General features: G+C 40.2%; 1 protein-coding gene across 1 annotated transcript in view; it reads right to left on the bottom strand.

The window, feature by feature from the left end:
- Positions 1-21,851, bottom strand: part of LOC118389549 (copine-9-like) — a 178,797-nt gene extending 156,946 nt beyond the window's left edge. Inside the window, exons 1-2 of the mRNA XM_052527298.1 lie at positions 21,523-21,851; positions 8,452-8,492 (exon numbers count right to left, since the gene is read on the bottom strand). Coding sequence (XP_052383258.1) covers positions 8,452-8,492; positions 21,523-21,599 — 118 coding nt within the window. The 5' untranslated portion in view covers positions 21,600-21,851. The remainder of the gene's footprint in view (positions 1-8,451; positions 8,493-21,522) is intronic.
- Positions 21,852-22,120: the final 269 nt, after the last annotated feature.

The following is a 22,120-nucleotide window of genomic DNA, read 5'->3' as shown; positions in this document are numbered from 1 at the left end:
CAACGTTGTTTTAGAGAATTTGGAAGTACTTCTAAACAGCCTCACAACCACAGACCATGTGTAACCATGCCAGCCCAGGACCTCCACATCAGGCGTCTTTACGTGTGGGATCGTCTGAGACTAGCCACCTGGACAGCCGATGAAACTGTGGGTTTTCACAACCGAAGAATTTCTGCACTAACTGTCAGAAACCATCTCAGGGAAGCTGCGTGCTTCCCTGAGAAAAAAATAGGAGCTGAGCAAATGTCTGGTCTGCTGAGCGCGAACTTGAACGTTGTGAAAATTCTGTACAACTTCCAGAGCGCGTTTACTGTGAACACTGAGGCTGTACCCACTTTAAGTTACACTTTCAGACAGTGGTCAAGTAGATCCAGTCAATTAAAAAAATTGGAGGCCTCTTACTTCAGTGTTGTGATGCAAAAATTCCAGCTAAATGCTTAGCGCATAGAATTAAAAAGGTGAAATCAGATATTATTCATCCTAATCAGACAGGTTTTTTTTTACATGGATGACACATTGGAGATAATATAAGACAAGTACTGGAAACAATAGAACACTATGAAATATCTGGGAAAACCAGGCCTGGTTTTCATAGATGACTTTGAAAAGGCTTTTGATAAAGTATGACTGGAGTTTATATATAAATGCCTGGAATATTTCAATTTTGGAGAATTACAGTGTAGTTTCCCAATAAAATGGTCTGACGGGGATGTGGACATACTCGGTATACATACTCGGTATACATATCCCGAATGAAAGAAATGATCTCACTCTAATAAATGTTAATAGAAAGTTAGCAAAAACAGATAAGATCTTGCTACCATGAAAAGGAAAATACCTGTCTATCTGTGGAAGAATCACCCCGATTAACTCTAGTCATATCACAGTTTACCTATTTGCTTATGGTTTTGTGACCTAGCGACCTGCTTTCTAAATTATATGAGCAAAAACTATTGTATTTTATTTGGAATGGCAAGCCAGACAAAATTTAAAAGGGCGTATTTATATAGTGAATATGAATTTGGAGGGCAGAAATGATTAAATATTAAATTAGACCTCTCACTGAAAGCATCAGTAAGAATGTCTTCATGTTCAAGAATGGCCTTTTTCCCTTTATTCAGATTACTGCCGCTCACTTTTGGTTATTTGAAAATGAAATCATCTCCAAAATATTGTTATTTTTTATTTCTTCTGTAGCTCAGTTGGTAGAGCATGGCGCTTGTAACGCCAGGGTAGTGGGTTCAATCCCCGGGACCACCCATACGTAGAATGTATGCACACATGACTGTAAGTCGCTTTGGATAAAAGCATCTGCTAAATGGCATATATTATTATTATTATATATATTAAACAAGCCATATAAAGTTGGTTGCAATTTCAGTTTAATCCACCAGAAAAGACAGAACAAATAATACAACAAATATTGTGGTTAAACTTGATTTTAAAAATAAAATCGATTACAATTTTTTTTTAAAGTATAATCTTTGTAAATGATATCATAAATAGGACTGGTGGAGTTATGTCACACATGCAGCTAACAGAGACTGTAAATGTAAATGTCTGCTCTACCCAAAATTACAACCAAATAATTGCAACATTACCACAAAAATGGAAGAGGCAAGTGGAAGGAGAAAATAGTAAGGAACTTGTCTGTCGGTCCTGCATTGAAGACCAAAAATGGTTAAAGAAAATTGTGATAAATAAACATATATACCAGTTTCATTTAAGGACCAAATAAATTGACAGCTGTGCCATATAAATTGCAAAATATTTGGGAAGAGATTTTCAATGTACCGATTCCATGGCACATGGTTTATCAATTGACACGCAAAACAATGCTGTTTTCAAAACATTTTTCCATTTAAATTACTATACAAAATTCTTGCAACCAATATAATGTTATATACAGTATATGGGGGATACAATCTTCCAAGCTCTGCAGATTTTGCTGCGAGCAGGCAGTCCTTAGATAATTTATTTTGGTACTGTCCATATGTAGCTCCTTTTTGGTCACAGGTCCAGGAATGACTGAAGAATTGCAACATTAACCTAGAGCTAACACTACAGCTAGTACTGGGTGATTTAAAAAAAAGTCATAGTCAATCGATCAATAATATAATAATTATTTTAGCAAAAAATTTTATCTTTATTTTACAATATATAGTAACTATGAGAATAGAAAGGTTGAGTACTTTTGAAGCATCACAGCACAGTTGAAAAATATATGGAAATTAAAAATCCAGTATGGATGGTGTTAAGAGATAGATGGGAGCGGTTGAATGGACCTGTAGGGTGGGACAAATAACATCAAGATAACAAATGTAAAACATATCAGGTCTGTAAAATGAATATTGGTTCAAAACTTTTACTGAAATAGCACAGTTAAAAATATATGGCAAATCAAAATCAAAAATAGAGGAAGGCCAGGACAAAAAAAAAAAAAAATATATAACTATTGTAAAATGTTTATAGTGTGTATAAGCTGGAAGTAGAAGCCTAAGTGTTACTGTTTATTAGTTTAATCCAATTGAGGGAGCGGTGGTAGGGTTTGCGGGGAATAATAAAGGAAGGTATTTTTTAAGTTGGCTATTGTGGCTATTTGATCATAATGGAGGCCTACGAGAGTGGCCCACCATCAAAAACAAGAGAAAATGTGTCCCATAACATTTTAACATGGAAATAGCTGTTCTGTCATTCAGCCTACAGTAGCAGCCAATGTGTGTTGTTCAATGTAGGCTTACATTCCTTGAGACTTTTGAAAAAAAAAACATGCAGGGCTTGACATTATTATCTTTATCCACTTGTCCTTCAGGCAAGGAGGTGACTGATAATGTTGTTGTTGTTTGATGCAAGTAACCACTTTACAAAATAGTATGCATTATTATTCCCATACCATTATTACAGAGATTCAGCTTATTCAAGACTGTCTCCAAATACAACACTAAGACAAAAAAAATGCTCTTTACCTGACTCGCTGTCAAATGTCTAGAAATGTACACATTTTGTGCCCTTGCAGGAAGCAATCACTCCCCCATTGCTGACTACAAATGATCTATAACTGGGCTAATAACTCACTAACTAGCAAAGGATATGAACAAATGTGCACACGTGGCTACATGCAGCTCTCGCTTTGATCTTAAAACAAGCGCATCTACTCACGACTACTCATGCTGTAAACAATCCAGTTCAAAGTGAATGGCACAGATCCATGTATGGCAATGGTCAATTTGCATATAGGCCTACTGCAGCTCTGATTGGTTATGTCGCACAGGTCTGTGTAGAGCACGGAGTCATGCGTGCCAATGCAATAGAATCCCACTATGATGTGTTCTGCCTCCAACAAAAATCTCTCGCATAGTTAGTTTAATTTTGCAAATTAAGCCATACTAAATATTGAGTTTATTCGATCACAATTCCCACAATAAAGGGAAACATTGATAGTGTTAACTAAGGGGAAACCTCTAGAAACTGAGTGAGGTTCAATATCGTGCTTCTCTGTGCAGGCTGATATTTCATCTGCATAGCAGTCCCGGGGAGCTGTGCGCCCACGCAAGCACGCAGCTTAGAGGGAACATTGGTCTTGACCTGACTGCAGTTCGGCTTTGTAACTGATTTCAGTGGGCAAATGCTCACCTCCAATGGCCACTGGCATGCTGGAGATAAGTGTGCTCTTCACAGATGAATCACAGTTTCAACTGTACTGGGCAGATGGCCGACAGCGTGTATGGCGTCGTGTGGGAGAGCGGTTTGCTGTTGTCAGCGTTGTGAAGAGACTGCCCCATGGTGGCGGTGGGGTTATGGTATGGGCAGGCATAAACTACGGACAATGAACACAATTGCATTTCATTGACGGCGATTTGAATGCACAGAAATACCGTGATGAGATCCTGAGGCCATTCATCTGCCGCCATCACGTCATGTTTCAGCATGATAATATACAGCCCCATGTCACGAGGATCTGTACACAATTCCTGGAAGCTGAAAATCTCCCAGTTCTTCCATAGCCTGTATACTCACCAGATATGTCACCCATTGAGCATTTTTGGGAAATTCTGGATTGACGTGTACGACAGCGTGTTCCAGTTCCCGCAAAAATCCAGCAACTTCACACATCTATTGAAGAGGACGACAACATTCCACAGGCCACAATCAACAGCCTGATCAACTCTATGCGAAGGAGATGTGTTGCGCTGCATGAGGCAAATGGTCACACCAGATACTGACTGGTTCTGTGACCAACGGATGCATATCTGTATTCCCAGTCATGTGTAAGCCTAATGAATGGACTTCAATTGACTGATTTCCTTATATGAACTGTAACTCAGTAAAACCTTTGAAATTGTTGCATGTTGTGTTTATATTTTTTTCAGTATAGACCTCAATAACATGGAGCATATACTGAAATATGAAAATGATCAATCAAATCGGCAGGTAGCCTATTGTTCTGGCAAAGATGAGTCAGTAGTAGATTGCTAAACTATATTTTATACGGATGTTAAACATTGGCCTTTGCTGTTTTTCCCAGGCAAAACTTGAGGAAATTAAACAAGTTCTTTCTGGGCACTTATCTGCATTTACATTTACATTTAAGTCATTTATCAGACGCTCTTATCCAGAGCGACTTACAAATTGGTGCATTCACCTTATGACATCCAGTGGAACAGTCACTTTACAATAGTGCATCTAAATCTTAAAAGGGGGGTGAGAAGGATTACTTATCCTATCCTAGGTATTCCTTAAAGAGGTGGGGTTTCAGGTGTCTCCGGATAGCAAGCGCTACCGGAGCGCCAAGTCGAGGACCAAAAGGCTTCTCAACAGCTTTTACCTCCAAGCCATAAGACTCCTGACCAGGTAATGAAATGGCTACCCGGACTATTTGCATTGTGCCCCCCCACTCAACCCCAACCCCTCTTTTACACTGCAGCTACCCTCTGTTTATCATATATGCATAGTCACTTTAACAATACATTCTTATAATTGCCACCTCAATTAGCCAGACTAACCGGTGCCTGTAAATAGCCTCGCTACTGTTATAGCCTCGCTACTGTTATAGCCTCGCTACTGTTATAGCCTCGCTACTCTATATAACCTCGCTACTGTTATAGCCTCGCTACTCTATATAGCCTCGCTACTCTATATAGCCTCGCTACTGTTATAGCCTCACTACTGTTATAGCCTCGCTACTCTATATAGCTACTGTTATAGCCTCGCTACTCTATATAGCCTCGCTACTGTTATAGCCTCGCTACTGCCTTATATAGCCTCGCTACTCTATATAGCCTCGCTACTCTATATAGCCTCGCTACTGTTATAGCCTAGCCTCGCTACTCTATATAGCCTCGCTACTCTATATAGCCTCGCTACTCTATATAGCCTTATATATAGCCTCGCTACTGTTATAGCCTCGCTACTGTTATAGCCTCGCTACTGTTATAGCTACTATAGCCTCGCTACTCTATATAGCCTCGCTACTCTATATAGCCTCGCTACTCTATATAGCTTCCTCACTGTTTTTTTCACTGTCTTTTTACTGTTGTTTTTTATTTCTTTACTTATCTATTGTTCACCTAATAGCTATTTTTTACTTCAAATTTGCACTGTTGGTTAGGGCCTGTAAGTTATATTCGGCGCACGTGACAAGTAAACTTTGATTTGATATGCGTGCCCGCCTTTGCTGATGACTGTCATAGGTCAACGATCAAGACATTCAACTTTTGGTTTTGAAGCATACAGCGCCTTCAGAAAGTATTTACACCCCTTGACTTCTTCCACATTTTGTTGTGTCACATCCTGAATTTTAAATGGATTAAATGGATTGATTTTGTGTCACTGGCCGACACATATTACCCCATAATGTCAAATTAGAATTGTGTTTTCAGAATTTCTTTCAAATTAATTACAAATGAATAGCTGATATGTCTTGAGACAATAAGTACTCAACCCCTTTGTTATGGCAAAGCCTAAATAAGTTCAGGATTCAAAATGTGCTTATCAAGTCATGAGTTGCATGGACTCTGTGTACAATTATACTTTTTCACGTGATATTTGAATGAACACCTCATTTCTGTACTCAGGACATATTATCTGTAAGGTCCCTTAGTTGAGCAGTGAATTTGGTAACACTTTACTTGACACAACTTGTCATACATAGCCTGTCATAATAGGATCATAACACTGTCATGACAGATATTTACACCTGTTGTGACATATATTGAGTTATTGTATGGCTGGTTATGACACCTACATGAGTCTCAAAACCTACAAAATCTACCACGGTAAATTTATGGCTGGTTATGACACAACCATAAGAGTTTCAAAACTCACAAAAGCTACCACACAAGGTAAAACATTCCATTACACCATAGCCTGCTTGTCAACAGTATGTTTATGTTATGAAACATTTTCTTGATTGAACATATTCAGTTATCATTGTAATTGCGCACACATTGATGTCAGACATGCATCTACCCCAATGCTCCATTTCTGATGAGTGGGGTGAATGCAGGAGAAGATTGAAGGACCAGGACAAGACAACTCTCTTTTTGACTGCTGACTGACATAAGGCCATGTATGTGATACGCCTATGTGGCTTATATTATTATGATGGTCAAAATGCTTCTTGACAGTGCCATATTTTCTACAAGTTATTTGAAATATGAGTGGAAAAAGACATGTAAAGGATGCATTTAAAAAATAACCGGCCATAAAATAATGCAATTCGGAAAGTATTCAGACGCCTAATCTAGTATGGGTAGGATGGTCCTCTGAATCAGGGTTAGTTTGGCAGCTGGGGTGAAAGAGGCATTTACTTTCTCCATATGAAGTGATTAAAGAGCTCAGCCATACATTCCTTGTATTTGTATTTGGGGCTTTGGTGACAAAACAGATGGCGCTGTGATAGACTGCGTTCAATTTGTTGATCCAAAGTCAAGGATCGATAGGATAGTCAGTTTTACGAGGGTATGTTTGGCAGCATGAGTGAAGGATGTTTTGTTGCGAAATAGTTTACAGTCTAACCAGACACCTAGGTATTTGTAGTTGTCCACATATTCTAAGTCAGACCCGTTCAGAGTAGTGATGATGGACAGGCAGGCAGGTGCGGGCAGCGATCGGTTGAAGAGCATGCATTTAGTTTTACTTGCATTTAAGAGCAGTTGGAGGCTACGGAACGAGAGTTGTATGGCTTTGAAGCTCGTTTGGAGGTTTGGTGGGGTGTACCTGGTAGGTTCATTGATAATTTGTGTGAGATTGAGGGCATCTAGCTTAGATTGTAGGACGGCCGGGGTGTTAAGTATGTCCCAGTTTAGGTGGTCACCTAACAGTACGAGCTCTGAAGATAGATGGGGGGCAATCAATTCACATATGGTGTCCAGGGCACAGCTGGGGGCTGAAGGGGGTTTATAACAAGCGGAAACGGTGAGAGACTTGTTTCTGGAAATGTGGATTTTTAGAAGTAGAAGCTCAAATTGTTTGGGCACAGACCTGGATAGTATGACAGAACTCTGCAGTACATTGCAACTCCACCCCATTTGGCAGTTCTATCTTGGCGGAAACTGTTATAGTTAGGGATGGAAATTTCAGGATTTTTGGTAGCCTTCCTAAGCCAGGATTCAGACACGGCTTGGACACCCGGGTTGGCAGAGTGTGCTAAAGCAGTGAATAAAACAAACTTAGGGAGGAGGCTTCTAATGTTAACATGCGTGAAACCACGGCTTTTATGTGTACAGAAGTCAAATGTGAGGGCCTGGGGAATGGGAGTGGAGCTAGGCGCTGCAGAGCCTGGATTAAACTCTACATCACCAGAGGAACAGAGGAGGAGTAGGATAAGGGTACGGCTAAAGGCTATAAGAACTGGTCGTCTTATTTGGTTACTACATGATTCTATATGTGTTATTTCATATTTTTGATGTCTTCACTATTATTCTACAATGTAGAAAAAAGTAAAAATAAAGAAAAACCCTTGAATGAGTAGGTGTGAGCAAACTTTTGACTGGTACTGTATATGTATTTTGGAGATTGGAAGGGTTAGGGTTAGGGGGCATGTGATCTGCACAGGTGAAGCCCTATTTCTGCACATGCCCGCATCTTGGTATTTGGAGTACGATGGAATCCGTTCAATTGTTCTACTTTGCGATATTTGAATTGGAACAGTAGAATGTCATATATGGTATACATGCCATGCAGATGATGAAATGGCATTGTTATAAGCAGGGTTGGGGACAATTCCATTTTAATACCAATCAATTCAGGAAGTATACTGAAATTCAAAAGATCTTTAATGCTTTTCAATGAGGAAAATTTGGAATTGGAATTGGAATTTGATATACATTTTGACTTAACATTTTTCATTGAAATGGAATTGACCCCAACCCTGGTTATAAGCTTTTCATAATAATTTGTAAGTGTTTAGAAGAAAGGCTTTGCAACCCTTGTAAAACATGCAACACATACCAGGGTCTGATTTGGAGAAAGTGTCCATATTCAGCAGGTTCCTGTTTGAATTAAAGAGACGGTGGGAAGTTAGAAATGACACAAAACAAGATAACAAACTGAGCGTCATGCTAGCCTGAGTGCCAGATGTGTTGGTGCTGTCTTGCTTATCATCATACAGTACATGGATAACACAATTAATAGCAGACATCAACCTTACTTAAATTAAGTTGTTTGTTAAATTAAATAACCACAATTAAATCTCCCACTCCTGTGTGAGACCTGTAACTGCCTGTATAGAGAGTGCTGCCATTTTAAACTGAAGACCAGGATGACAGGGAAGGTAAGGGGGGACATAACACCTCTCTAGGGGTGGGATCCTCCCGGGGCTTTAGACTCAGTGGGAGCTATGTGTATGCATGTCTCAGGCTGGTGAGGTGTAGCTGGTAGCTGCTGGCGAATGAAGGAACATGTATTGGGGGATTTGCTCTGGTTTTCTTTCGTATAGTCAGATGTATGGGATACGCATTGTATACACCATTGAATGAAATGCTTACTTGCAGGTTTCTTCTCGATAATGCAACAGAAATGTATAATAAAATAATACAAAAGTAAATCACTCAATAGAATATAATTAAGCAATAAGGCCCGAGGGGGTGTGGTATATGACCAATATACCACGGCTGAGGGCACTTTTTACGCACGACGCAACGCTAAGTGCCTGGTTACAGCCCTTAGCCGTGGTATATTGGCAATATACCACAAACCCCCGAGATGCCTTATTGCTATTATAAACTAGTTACAAACGTAATTCAGTAAAAATGAATGTTTTTGTCATGCCCATGGTATACCATGGCTTTCAGCCAATCGGCATTCAGGGCTCGAACCACTCAGTTTATAATGCATATTTTAGCATAAGTATAATACAGGAAGGCACAATTTAGAGTCCAATATTTAAACATGTTTGGGGGGCAGAGAAAGTGTTTAAATTGTGCAGTATATAGCAATCATAAGAAGAGTCTGGTAGCAGTGCCTGTGTGCATGAGTGAGTGCATGTGTGCTAAGGTGCGGAGAATCAGAGCATGTGGTCTGTCCAGTTCAAGTGTTCAGCAGACTGATGGCTTGTAGATACCAACAGGCTCAGTGACCGTTTCTATCAGACCTCAACCTCCAATATCGTAGGCCCTACAGTTAGGGAGTAAACAGCTCATGGCTGTGGTGTGTGTGTGGTCCTTGATGATGCTGTCAAGAATCGTTTCAAGTTGATGTCCTGGATGGGTGGGAGCACGGTCCCAGTGATGTACTGGGTCGTCTTCACCGCCCGCTTGTGGGCCTTGTGGTTGTGGACGGAGCAATTCCCGTACCAGGCTGCGATGCAACCGGTCAGGACGCTCTCAATGGTGCAGTGGTAGTATTTGGAGAGGACCCAAATTCTTCAGCCGCCTTAGGAAGTAGAGACATTGTTGTGATCTCTTGACAAGAGTGGTGGTGTTGGTTCATTTCAAGTCCTCAGTGATGTGGACGCCGAGGAACTTAAAACTGCTGACTCTCTCTACTGCAGTCCTGTTTATGTGGATCGGGGCATTTTCCCTCCTGTGCTTCCTGAAGAGAACAATCAACTCCTTTGTTTTGCTAACATTGAGGGAGAGGTTGTTGCCCTGGCACCACAATGCCAGTTCACTTACCTCCTCCTTATAGGCTGATTTGTCGTTGTTGAACAAACGTATAAATGCAACATGCAACAATTTCAACTATTTTACTGAGTTACAGTTCACGTAAGGAAATCAGGCAATTGAAATTCATTAAATAGGCAATAATCTATGGATTGCACATGACTGGGTTAGGACGTAGCCATGGGTGGGCCTGGGAGGGCATATGTCCGCTCACTTGGGAGCCAGGCCCACCCACTGGGGAGCAAGGCCCAGGCAATCAGAATGAGTTTTTCCTCACAAAATGGATTAATTACAGACGATCCCGCAGGTGAAGAAGATGTATGTGGAGGTCCTGGGCTGGTGTGGTTACAAGTGTGTGGTTGTAAGGTCGATTGGACTTACTGCCAAATTCTCTAAAATGACGTTAGAGGCGGCTTATGGTAGAGAAATTAACATACAATTCTTGGCAACAGCTCTGGTGGACATTCCTGCAGTCAGCATTCCAATTGCATGCTCCCTCAAAACTTGGGACATCTGTGGTATTGTGTTGCATGAAAAAAACACACATTTTAGAGTGGCCTTTCATTGTCGCCAGCACAAAGAACACCTGTGTAATGATCATGCTGTTTAATCAGCTTCTTGATATGCCACACATGTCAGGTGGATGAATTATATTAACAATGGATAAATGCTAACTAACAGGGATGTAAAAAGATGTGTGCACAATAAGCTTTTTGTGTATGGAACATTTCTTGCATCTTTATTTTATCTTTATATATTTCAACTTTATTTAACCAGGTAGACTAGGTGACAGTGTTTCCTAGCCTCAGTGCAGTGGGCAGCTGGGAGGAGGTGCTCTTATTCTCCATGGACTTTACAGTGTCCCAGAACTTTTTTGAGTTTGTGCTACAGGATTCAAAGTGATGCTTGAAAAAGCTAGCCTTAGCTTTCCCTTACTGCCTGTGTATATTTGTTCCTAACATCCCTGAAAAGTTCCATATCACGGGGGCTATTCGATGCTAATGCAGAACGCCATTTCAGCTCATGAAACATGGGACCAATACTTTATTTTGTTGCGTTTATATTTTTGTTCAGTAAATATTCCTCAATGTTGATGGATGAGTCCTAGGTGGATGAATCTTGGAACATACTCCAATCAGTGTTCTCAAAACAGTCCTGCAGCATTGAGTCTGCCTCCCCTGTCCAGCGCCTCACAATTGTCTGTTTTAGTGGCTCCCTCTTGAGTTGCTGCTTGTAGGCAGGGAGTAGGAACAAAAAGACGTGATCAGATTGGCCAAAGTGGGGGCGGGGATGGCTTTGTACGAGTCACGGATGCTTGTATATAGATGGTCCAGCAAGTTATTTTTTCTTGTGGGGCAGGATACTTGTTGGTGATATTTAGGAACTCCAGATCTGCTGAACAGGAGCTTGAGATGTTTTAAACTTCGGTACACCAGGAATTGTCAATAAGGAAACATACCCCTCCCCCTACTCTTACCAGAACCTGCCATTCGATCTATATGGAAAAGGGAAAACCCTTCTGGTTGAATAGCAGAGTCAGGTGTATCGCCCATAAGCCACGTCTCTGTAAAGACAAGGACACGGCATCCCCTGATGTCCCTTTGTAAAAACAAGGACACAGCATCACGTGATGTCCCTCTGCGATTGAAGCCTTACTCTGAGTTCACAAAGTTTATTTTCTCAGCGATTGGACATTAGCCATCGGGATACTAGGAAGGATACTAGGAAGGATACTAGGAAGAGGAGGCTGTGCAGCCCGTCTTGTAGCCAGCATAATGACAAATAAATAACCTGTTTGCAATAAGCACTAATGATAAACTCCCTATTCCTTTGACCAGGGCCCGTATGCACAAATGATCTCAGAGTAGGAGACTGATCTAGGATCTGTCCATATAATTTTATTAATTATGATCTAAAAGGCTAAACTTATCCTAGATCACTACACCTTCTCTGAGACTCTTTGTGGATATGGGTCCAGACAGATTCTTGAAATTCTGTCTGTAACTGACAGGTAGGAAGAACAGCTTTTAATTTCTTCGCACCTAATTTATGAAACAATCTTCAGAATAACCTACAGTTGTTACCCTACAGGATGTATTGTTGCCTTTCAGAATGTCTTTACTATATAATGTGGTAGATTTTCATGATTGTGTTTAGCATTTTTGTATTCTCTTGGTGAATTTGCTATGCTCCTATGCTGACATGATAGTGTTATTGTTATGTAATTGTAAGATGTGGGACTCATTCGCAAAAGAGACCTTGGTCTCAATGGGACTCTAAGGACTTGATCGACCATTTTGTTGTGAGAATGACTACCTCTCCTACCTGTCTCATCCCTTCCTGGCCCAATGGGGACATGAGGAGAACGCATCCAATCAGAGTGCTTCCCTGCTGTGATTGACATTCTCTCACAACGCCACCCCATCGCCAGCTCAATGTTGACCTACTTGTTATCTTCTGTTAAACCACTGAGGTCACCTTAAGAGCACGCTATGGTTGTCTCTTGAGAAAAAGCTTCACCACCTATTTAGTTTAGCGAATTCAGGGGGTAACCCCGACCTGGACTCGAACCCAGGTCCAGTGACTGTCAGGCCAACACCTTAACCATTGCACCAAGGGGTTTGAACCTCTTGATGAGGTCACTACGTGTTGGGTTAAGGTCGCTACACTACCCCCCACGCTTCTCTATACCAAGTCCCTCACATGTACACGCCTTAGTATGTACAGTGGGGCAAAAAAGTATTTAGTCAGCCACCAATTGCGCAAGTTCTCCCACTTAAAAAGATGAGAGGCCTGTAATTGTCATCATAGGTACACTTCAACTATGACAGACAAATTGAGGGGAAAAAATCCAGAAAATCACATTGTAGGATTTTTAATGAATTTATTTATTTCATTGCCTTAATAACAATCACGTGGTAGAACTGCATAAGTGTTGCTCTTTCTGGAGGATCGAGTTTTGAAATCAGTGGAATTAGAGTATGAAAGCTAAGGAGATCCTGGCGTTTGATTGCAAATATGCAGACGGAGTCGAAAAGGGAACACACAGAAGGCTCCGGATTACAGCTTCAAACTAAGAGCAACCATGGTATCCATGACAGAGAGGGAGCAGTGTCCATCCATGTATACAGGTAAGAGAGTCTAGCTAGCTACATTTTCAGATATTACACGTTTCGAATTTTGTCAGATAGTTGTTTTCATTTCAAGTTAAAATGTACTGTTAGCTGGCTGGCTGGCTAGCTAGCTAACGTTAAGTGTATGATCTGCATTGTATGATTTGCGTTGCCAGTTATAGCCTAATGTTAGCTAGCTAACATTGAACCTGGTTGGTTAGCTACCTGTAGATTCATGCAGGGTAGTAATGTTAAGAGTTGGGAATATGGTTAATTGTTTAGCTAGCTACATGTCTAATCAAAAGACTCTATTTCAATAGAATGTTGATGATGTCATTGCGACAACTCTCGATAGATGTAAGTGGTAAATTCGCTCTGGCTATCTAATCTGTGTTCAGATCACTCTTGTCTGAGTGTGCCAGAGTGCAGAATAACTGACAAATTTACGAACGCTCAACACCTGTTGAATATGGCCGGTGTCAGTAAACGTTGGCAAAAAAAAGCATCATTAAATTGCTGCCAGCAGCACAGTTGCAGTCACCAATGCTCTGGATAATATAAAAACAAACTAACCAGCTCTGCTCGGGCGAGTAAAATGGTCAAGTGACTTGTTCTCTCATTTGTTTCTGAAAGTAGCTAGCAAGCTAGCCAATGTTAGCCAGTTAGCTTGGGTGCTTGACTGCTGTTGTTAGGTTAGAACACTTGAATCAGCCCTACTTTTCAGCCAGAGCGTCCAGTGTGCACCCCGAGAGCGAAACGCTCCAAATTTATGAACGACCACTCTGACAACGCTCTGAGTTTCCGAACGCCTAGAGCACACTCTGGCACTCCAGATTAAATTTACGAACACACTCGTAATATAAACCAGCCTTTAATCTTTAAATATTTGGTTGTTTAGTACATAGTCTCACATGTGAATCCTTAAAGAGATCGGTGGGGCTAAAGCTTAAAAGGGTGGGAACGATGCTGAATGGGTGTAGACAAAGAAGAGCTCTCCAGTAGGTTTACCCAGACATTCAAGGGCCATTTTCTCAAAAGTGAGGTTACAAGTTTAGCAACTTTCAAAGCAAAATTACTTTCCCATTGTTCCTCAACTGTAGTTTATGATATACAATTTTCTAGCTCTGAGTATCTACTATCACATTCTATTATCCAATGTAAAGAACACAATGTCAAATTTTGCTACATAAGACCGAATCGAGCAGGTCGGTCACAATTGAGGTTGGTCCATAACAACAAGTGAACCGATTAAAGAATGCATCTTCTAGGGCTTACTAGAATGACTGTAATAATAAACAGTAATGATAATGAAAATGAAAAATAATTATTGAATAAAAAAAGCCATAACAAAAAAAAATTATATTCTGGTTGGTTGAGGTTTCACTCTAGCTCTAGCAAATCATTCAATTGGATATGTATGGGAAATATGAGAAGTGATTGGAACTCTATTCCTTCTGTTATTATATCAAGTCCCTAATTGGCATCGTACCAAACCAACAGTTGCAGCTAAAGTAGTGGGACATTTGAGTTTAATAGGTGCTTTACTGGCGAGATAGGGGGGGAAATGTATTTTACGGGCCACTCATTGAAACAATCCTCTCCTGGCGGTAATCAAGGTAAACTCCTGCAGTGTCTGCCACGCTCTGCTTGTCTAATAGGATCTCACTGGAGCTCCGTTTGGGTGGCAGGAGCCTCAGCTCTTATATAAGAAACCAGCGAGAGACAGAGAGCTCTCGCGCACACACACAGACACACACTCAAGCACACACATAAACACACACATGTGTGCTCATACACACTCACACACTTTCTCTCTCGTTTACTCTTATTTTTAATCAAAGACACACACACACACACACACACAGGGTCTCTCTGGTATCCGTATCCCTGCTCTTTCCACGCTATCTTTCCCTCTCCTACTCTCTCTAACAATGTGTGTCATGCGTCTTAGTCTGAATGGGTAGAGTAATCCATTTAAATTCATTTGGTTCCCTCCCTGCAATGGCTCGAAGCGATACTACTGAAGGAAACATGTGAGATATCAGTGGGTTAAACCTTGAAGAAAAGAGAGAAGGGGAATAGAAAGAAGGAGACAGAGAGAGTAAGAAGACGCAGAGGGAAGCTCGGAAAGAGAGAAAGGGAGAGTTTGGGGGAATAGGGATTGCCTCGAGGATGGAGAGGGAGAGAGAGAAATGGAGGGAACATAAGCATGAACTCTATAGAACGCTTATCAGTAGCTTCAACCGAGGACAGCAAGCTTATCCAAGACAGCAGTGTACAGAGGCCAGGATGTTTAAAGGGGCAATCTGGGATTGGTACAACCATTATTGTACTTTATTATTTTCAGATATGAGAACAGTACAACCCAACCCTCATTCCCCCATTCATCCGTCCCTCCCTCCAATCCCTCCCTCCCATTCACCCACCAAGGCATCATACAAGGATGTCATAGAAAAGTCAATTAAATTAAAATAGGACAGAAACAAAAACAATGGGAAAAGTTCAATAAAAATATAATCAGTATCATAATTATAGTTTAATCTTATCAGCACAATATATGGCCACTAGAACAGACATGACTGCTTACCAAAATACGCAAGTTACACCAAGTAAAAGACAGGCTTAATTCCACGCATTGAATTAATGGAGACCAGGTTAAGTCAATCTTTTGTCGGGACCCATGCGGAGTGTACCTAACCTTCTCCAGAGGCAGAGATGACATCAACGTGTGGTAGCATTCTGGTCTAGGAGAAGTACCCCAAAAATGGCAGTGAACCGGTTGGAGCTAACAATTGTATTACACATATGTGAGAATGCCTAAAAAAATGGGGTCCCAGAAGCCCCTCAAAGATTGGCATGACCAAAACATGTGTCTCACAGTCGCTGGGATCTCAAACACTTTGGGTCAACATTTGGATACATTTTTAGCATTTGTTGACTTTTAAATCAATTATATATAATATATAATGGCTATAAATCAATAATATATATAGCCATTGATTCTTGGAGAATATAACTTAGAAATGCCTCATGAGCTGAGTTCAACAATCGTACCCCATCAGAATCCGAAATATAAGGTTATTTCACTGCATTGTTTGTAAACAATGTGATTGAAAACAAACACCGTTTAGCTTCAAAACATATATAATTTAGATTTTCTTGCATCCATAGCTGTTTATGCATTTAAGAGTGTTTACATTTTTCTTAACCCATCCCTCAGGTGTTTACAAAAACTAGAGGCGAGGTGAACACTTAGTTGTTTTTCAAATCCCGGATTGCCCCTTTAAGGCATAAATCAGAGCAAAATGTTGGCATTTTTATGTTAATGTTAAATGTTTGCCTACCTTTGATGTCGAAGCTGTCATAATCAAAAAAATCTAAATGCCACGCATCTTTCAAGAATCAAATATTTAGTCTTGCTTTTGAGGGTCATCAAGCTGACATCTATCTTTCAAACTATCTATCTTTCAAACTAGAGTGATGAAAGAAATTGGTGGAAGAGCCAGTCCTATTTTATGTTGCAATGTGTTCTCAGATCAGACCGAGTTCAGACTCCGAGGTGGATAGACATCATTCAACATCTGGTAGGCTGACAGACACCTGCTTTTGATGAAGGTAGAACACAAGCCGTCCTGCTGTAGGATAACAAGAGTAACTGAACTAAAAAGAGAAAATAATCTCTCTCCATGTAGGCTCAATGGGATCAAAACTGAGAAACGTAGGCTTGTTGTATAATTGTGATTTATTTTGTTGTGTGTGACATAATTTACAAGTACAAAGTTAGAACATATAAATAAGCACAGATAAGGTTTTCTATAGGTTACCTAATAATAAGTCTACTTTACATTTGACATAATACCCAATCCTTGTTTGTTATCTGTCACGCTCTGTTGATAGGCTAGGGCTGTCTTGATTGGCTCACCAATACATCTTAGTGTGCTGCTATGACCTTATATGGACTTGCGTTTTTGTTTAGATTATTAATGTGTTTTGCTGTCAAGACAGAGCAGCAACCCTGTGGGTTTCTACACTCTCATGTACACTCTGATGCCCAGTTGCCATGGAGTGAGTGTTTCATGGGGGAATTCACCCAACCCCATTCTGTCAGTGTCAGGGAATGAAGACAAACCCCCCTCATCACCCCCCACCCCCTCTAGACCAGCCCTGTCTGTTCACTGGTACAAGGTAGGCTGAAAATGCTAAACTCGCCAACTTCTTTACATTTGCCACCCAAACATGCTCGTTCAAAGAAAATGGCCTTTGTACGCTATTTCTTTCAACTAATATCTGTAGCTGATCTACACTTTTTAAAACTGTTTTCAACTGTCGCTGAACAGATGTCATGAGCTGCATGTTATACTCTACTTTTGTCAAGGGGATTGTATTCAAATGTATGTTTAGCCTAGTTTATCAAGGGAATTGTGATTTAACCAACATCTAAAGGGATAAATATAGATATAAATAATGAAAGCAACATTATTTATTTATTTTCACGTCTACACAAAAAAATGATGGGTTGATTGGATGACCGTTGGGTTGTTTTCTTTAAAAAGGTTGGGTTGTTAATGCTGGGTTATTGAGATTTGGCTGAGTGGGTGGGTTAATTCTCCCGCCAAATCCAGAAGATCAAAGTGATCCATCAAGCTCGTGAATGAGGATCGTTGCAGCTGTGCAGCAAGTCTACCAGACAGTGCAGCCTGTGCTGAATGGAATAACTTTTTGATGGACAAATGGGCAAGGCGGTGAGTAAAAAGCTAGCTAGCCTACATTACTAATTATCCATTCAGGTTAAATAGACCTAGTTATATGTATATATGTATATGTAATTATCTCAGTCATTGACAATTTTAGCTAATCTTATCTAGCAAGCTAGCTAGCTAGCTAGCAAATAACCGCATGCACACTAGCTTGAGATTTAGCTAGCATTTGCTAACTTAGCTGGCTAGCTAGCTAGCTAGCTAAAGATTTTATGAAGCTAGCTATGCATATTCCCTGTCTCCGAGTACATTTAATATGGTTGTTGCTAGGTGGCAAGCTTATAACTGATGTTTTTATGGTGGTACATTTATTCTATGTTTGTTTCTGAGTAAGCTGGCTAACGTAAACTCACCCCATTCCGTACAAATGTGCGCAACCACAACATTCAAACAATGCTACAAAGAAAACTAATGGGACTCTAGCGACTGTGTTGACTTCAAAATCGGGGGTGTGAACTAGGTTTCTATTCAAGCGTTGATTGGCATGGTAATGGCTCTATAGTATTGGAGAAAAGTTGAAAAAAAATGGACCCTCCGTTACATCGTGGCGTGTCATGTCGTAACGTACAGCACGAATAAAGCAACTATGTCTGTCTTACAGTCTCTCTCCACCAGGTGTAGCACTTCTCTCATCCTTTAAAAACAAGAAATTGACAGTGACGGGGGTAAAGGGGGGATACCTAGTAATTATTTTGCGTCATCATTGCATGCGATCATCATTCTCAAAGCCGCTGTTTACTTCTAAGATCACTTTAGCACCGCCCTAAAAACCCGATTCAAATTTGACACTAACCTTCAAATAGGTATGTAATAACACATTATATAAACTCTTTATAGTGTTTTATTAACATTTTAGAGGCGATAAGGTGATAAGTTGGACAGATCGAGTGAAAAAAAGCAATTTCCCACGCGTCATCTCTCCTTAGTTTCGCTTCCCCACCCGCCATTTTAAAAAAGACCCGACAGGGCTCATTACTTGCTTGAATTAATCATAAACAGGCAGTGTTTAGGTCATGTAATTGATTCTGTTGGAAAGGGGAGAAATTGTGCTTTACAATGGTATTGACATTACAGTTGATCTGGAAGTATTACGTTTTTGGGGCACTAAAATAAGGGCAATTGTACGGACCAAGGCGATGTACGAGTTTACGTGAGTTTACGTTAGCTAGTCTCAGTCTGGATACAGACAGTTACTTTAACGTTATATTGAAATGAAATGATTGTCTCAAATTGAAGCTATCCATTTTGACACTACTTAAACTGTGTTAATGTTATGTCTCCCCACTGCTCAGATACTAGAGGCTGAATGGCCCTGAGAGTGCTTCTCCCACCCCAAGCGTACCGAATGCAGGTAGCTACATATTAAAATGAAAGTCGTTTCTGAAATGTTCATCCACGTTTATCCATTTTGGCTGTCCCCTAAAAGCTTGTTATGTCTTTGTCCCCAGATACTAAAGACGACATGGTCCTTGAGTGTTTCTCCCACCCCCAGTGTAAGATGCAGGCAGCTACATACTGAAATTAAAGTAGTGTCTCAAATGTTCATCCACGTTTATCCGTTTTGGCTGTCCCCTAAAAGCTTGTTATGTCTTTGTCCCCCAGATACTAAAGACGACATGATCCTGAGAGTGTTTTTCCCAACCCCAGTGTAACGAGTTGGAAAGATGACTGCCCGCCCAAGCATTGATGAGGCCCGAAAGCCATAATGCAGAATAAGTATACATTTGGAATATTGAATATTATTTCATATGGAATACTTTAAATCAGAGGTGGGAAGTAACTAATTACAAATAATATTGTCACTGTAACTGCAGAAAGGGCACACAATGGAGCAGAAGACTTTGTTTCGTTGTTGTTTTACATAAATTCCTATTGAAAATTGATACCTGGTAGGGGTTGGCGGAGGGTAAAGTGTTTACTTTTCTTCAGCCCCTTTCCTCGGCTTTAATTGGTAGGGCTGCTGTGATTTTCAAATGATGGATTGTGCTTCTAAAGTTGTTTTTAATTGTGTGTTTCTTATTTGTTTATCTTTTGCATGACTTCATCATGTAGCTGAAATTAATATCTGAAAATAAACATTTTGTATTTTATCTACAATTTATCATGATTGGCCATATTTCATTTTAAGAATTGAATAGACTGTGTAGTGACGTTGTAACATCGGTTGTTATTGTTAGAAGTATTTGTACCTTTAGAAAATGAATGGATTTTGTAACAGAGAGAAGGTAGAAGAAATAACCCAGCAATAAAGTAAGTAATAACCCACTGCTGGGTCAAAAATACATGGATAACAATTGCCCAGCAAAAGAGAAAAAGCAACCCACTGCTGGGTCAAACTAACCACATTTTGGGGCAAATCAAGTAACCCAACCATGCTGGGTCAAAATAACCCAGTGCTGGGTTACAGAAATTACCCAAATTGGGTCATTATTGACCCAGCATTTTAATTTAATTTTTAATTTTTTACATTTTACCTATTTTATATGCCTCATACTTACATTTTTTTCAAGTACACAAGAGTGGTGAAAGAGTCCACTAAATAAGCACCAAGGAGCACTAAGTGCCCAATAGGCTATATACGACAAGTAGGCTGTGTATAGTCTATACTTGTATTTGCCCGGTCATACACTAAGAATCAACATAATCTTGATTCCAGTGGTATCCTACCTAGACAATTCTTCTCCCTGCGAAAATAAGTGATAGAGAAGTGCGCACGGCACACCTGAATAAATGTAAGCACCCACACCTACCTCTCACACACCCTCTCTAGCTCATTTGAATTAATGTCATAACCCACTGGGCAAAATCTGGTTGATTCAACGTTGTTTCCATATAATTTCAACAACAAAAAATGAAATGTGACGACGTTGAATCAATGTGGAAAATTGTTTGGATTTGCAAAAAGTAATCAAAATAAGGGAATTTCATGTTTTTTTTTCACCCAACTTTGAACCTAAATCCAACGACATGGTGAAATGTTTTTATTTATTTCACGTTGACTTCACATTAGTTGAAAATTACTCAACCAAATGTAAAACAAAACAAGGCGTTGACATTATGTCTGTGCCCAGTGGGAAGAACCTGTCCAACCGTGCTCTTGCGCTGTATACTGTATGTAGTGGACAGCGGCGTATTAATATCTATAGCCTATCCATGTGATCTGTGTGAGTTGCGTGCGTTGGGGCTCTCAAAATCACTCAGAATAAATACCGTTATGCTGCTGCACCCCCACGTATCTCTTCACCCACTGTTAATGCAAATTCCTTACAAAAGTCAGAGTTTTGCACAGAGATGTAAATACACTTATTAAACCACTATGGTTTGAAATCACGACTGTTAGCCTACATATGTTTGAAGATAGTCTTGTTGAGGTATCCTACACAAATTATGCGCACATATATTGAAACGCAAATGGCTCCATACAAATTAAGATGTAGGCTACAGCACTCATTCCAGGTGAGATTCTATCATTATACAACATTATCAACAGTTTATATATGACATTTTCTTTCAATAATGACACTATCGGATACGTTACGACTATCTTACCTGCACGAAACGGTAACTTCAATCTTGGTCGCAGGTACCGTTGAGTTGAGCGGGTCGAAATCTCCAATTGTCGCCATGGTCAGGCTTTAAATCAGTTATTCTCAAATGTGAACTTCTCAGCTATGTTCGGCAAATACTCTTGAGCGATATCTTGTTTGAAAATATGTTCCATTCATTCACATGGGATTTTTTTTTATAAAAGCACCAAGTATCGGCATTTGTTGACTAATGTCTTCGCAGAGTTGAGTGAGAGGCGCATACCTGTGGTTGAGACAAGTGGCAGCGCTCGAGACAGTCCTTGCTTGGAGGTGTGGCGATGGTGGATTTCATTCATCGAGGAGAGAGCGAAAGCTAGAGAGCGAGAGAGTGCACATAGGGGTCCTTCGCTCCGTACTTCTACTTATCCATCAGCAGGTGGAGGCAGAGACTTTCGGGAAGTTGCTGCCAGCAGAATGTTGGATTTCAAGTTCATATGCATTTGGAGTGTGTGGTCTACGCAGCTCAACTGTGTACTGTAGTTTAAAAAAAAAGATCAAATAGGATTAGAAGTACAATTACATATAATGAATTATATTATGATCACATCATTTGGGTAGGG

The sequence above is a fragment of the Oncorhynchus keta genome, chromosome 10 (assembly GCF_023373465.1).
Source record: "Oncorhynchus keta strain PuntledgeMale-10-30-2019 chromosome 10, Oket_V2, whole genome shotgun sequence".
Taxonomy (NCBI): Eukaryota; Metazoa; Chordata; class Actinopteri; order Salmoniformes; family Salmonidae; genus Oncorhynchus; species Oncorhynchus keta.
The sequence above is the reverse complement of the archived record's forward strand: the minus strand, read 5'-3'. Positions and strand labels throughout refer to the sequence as shown.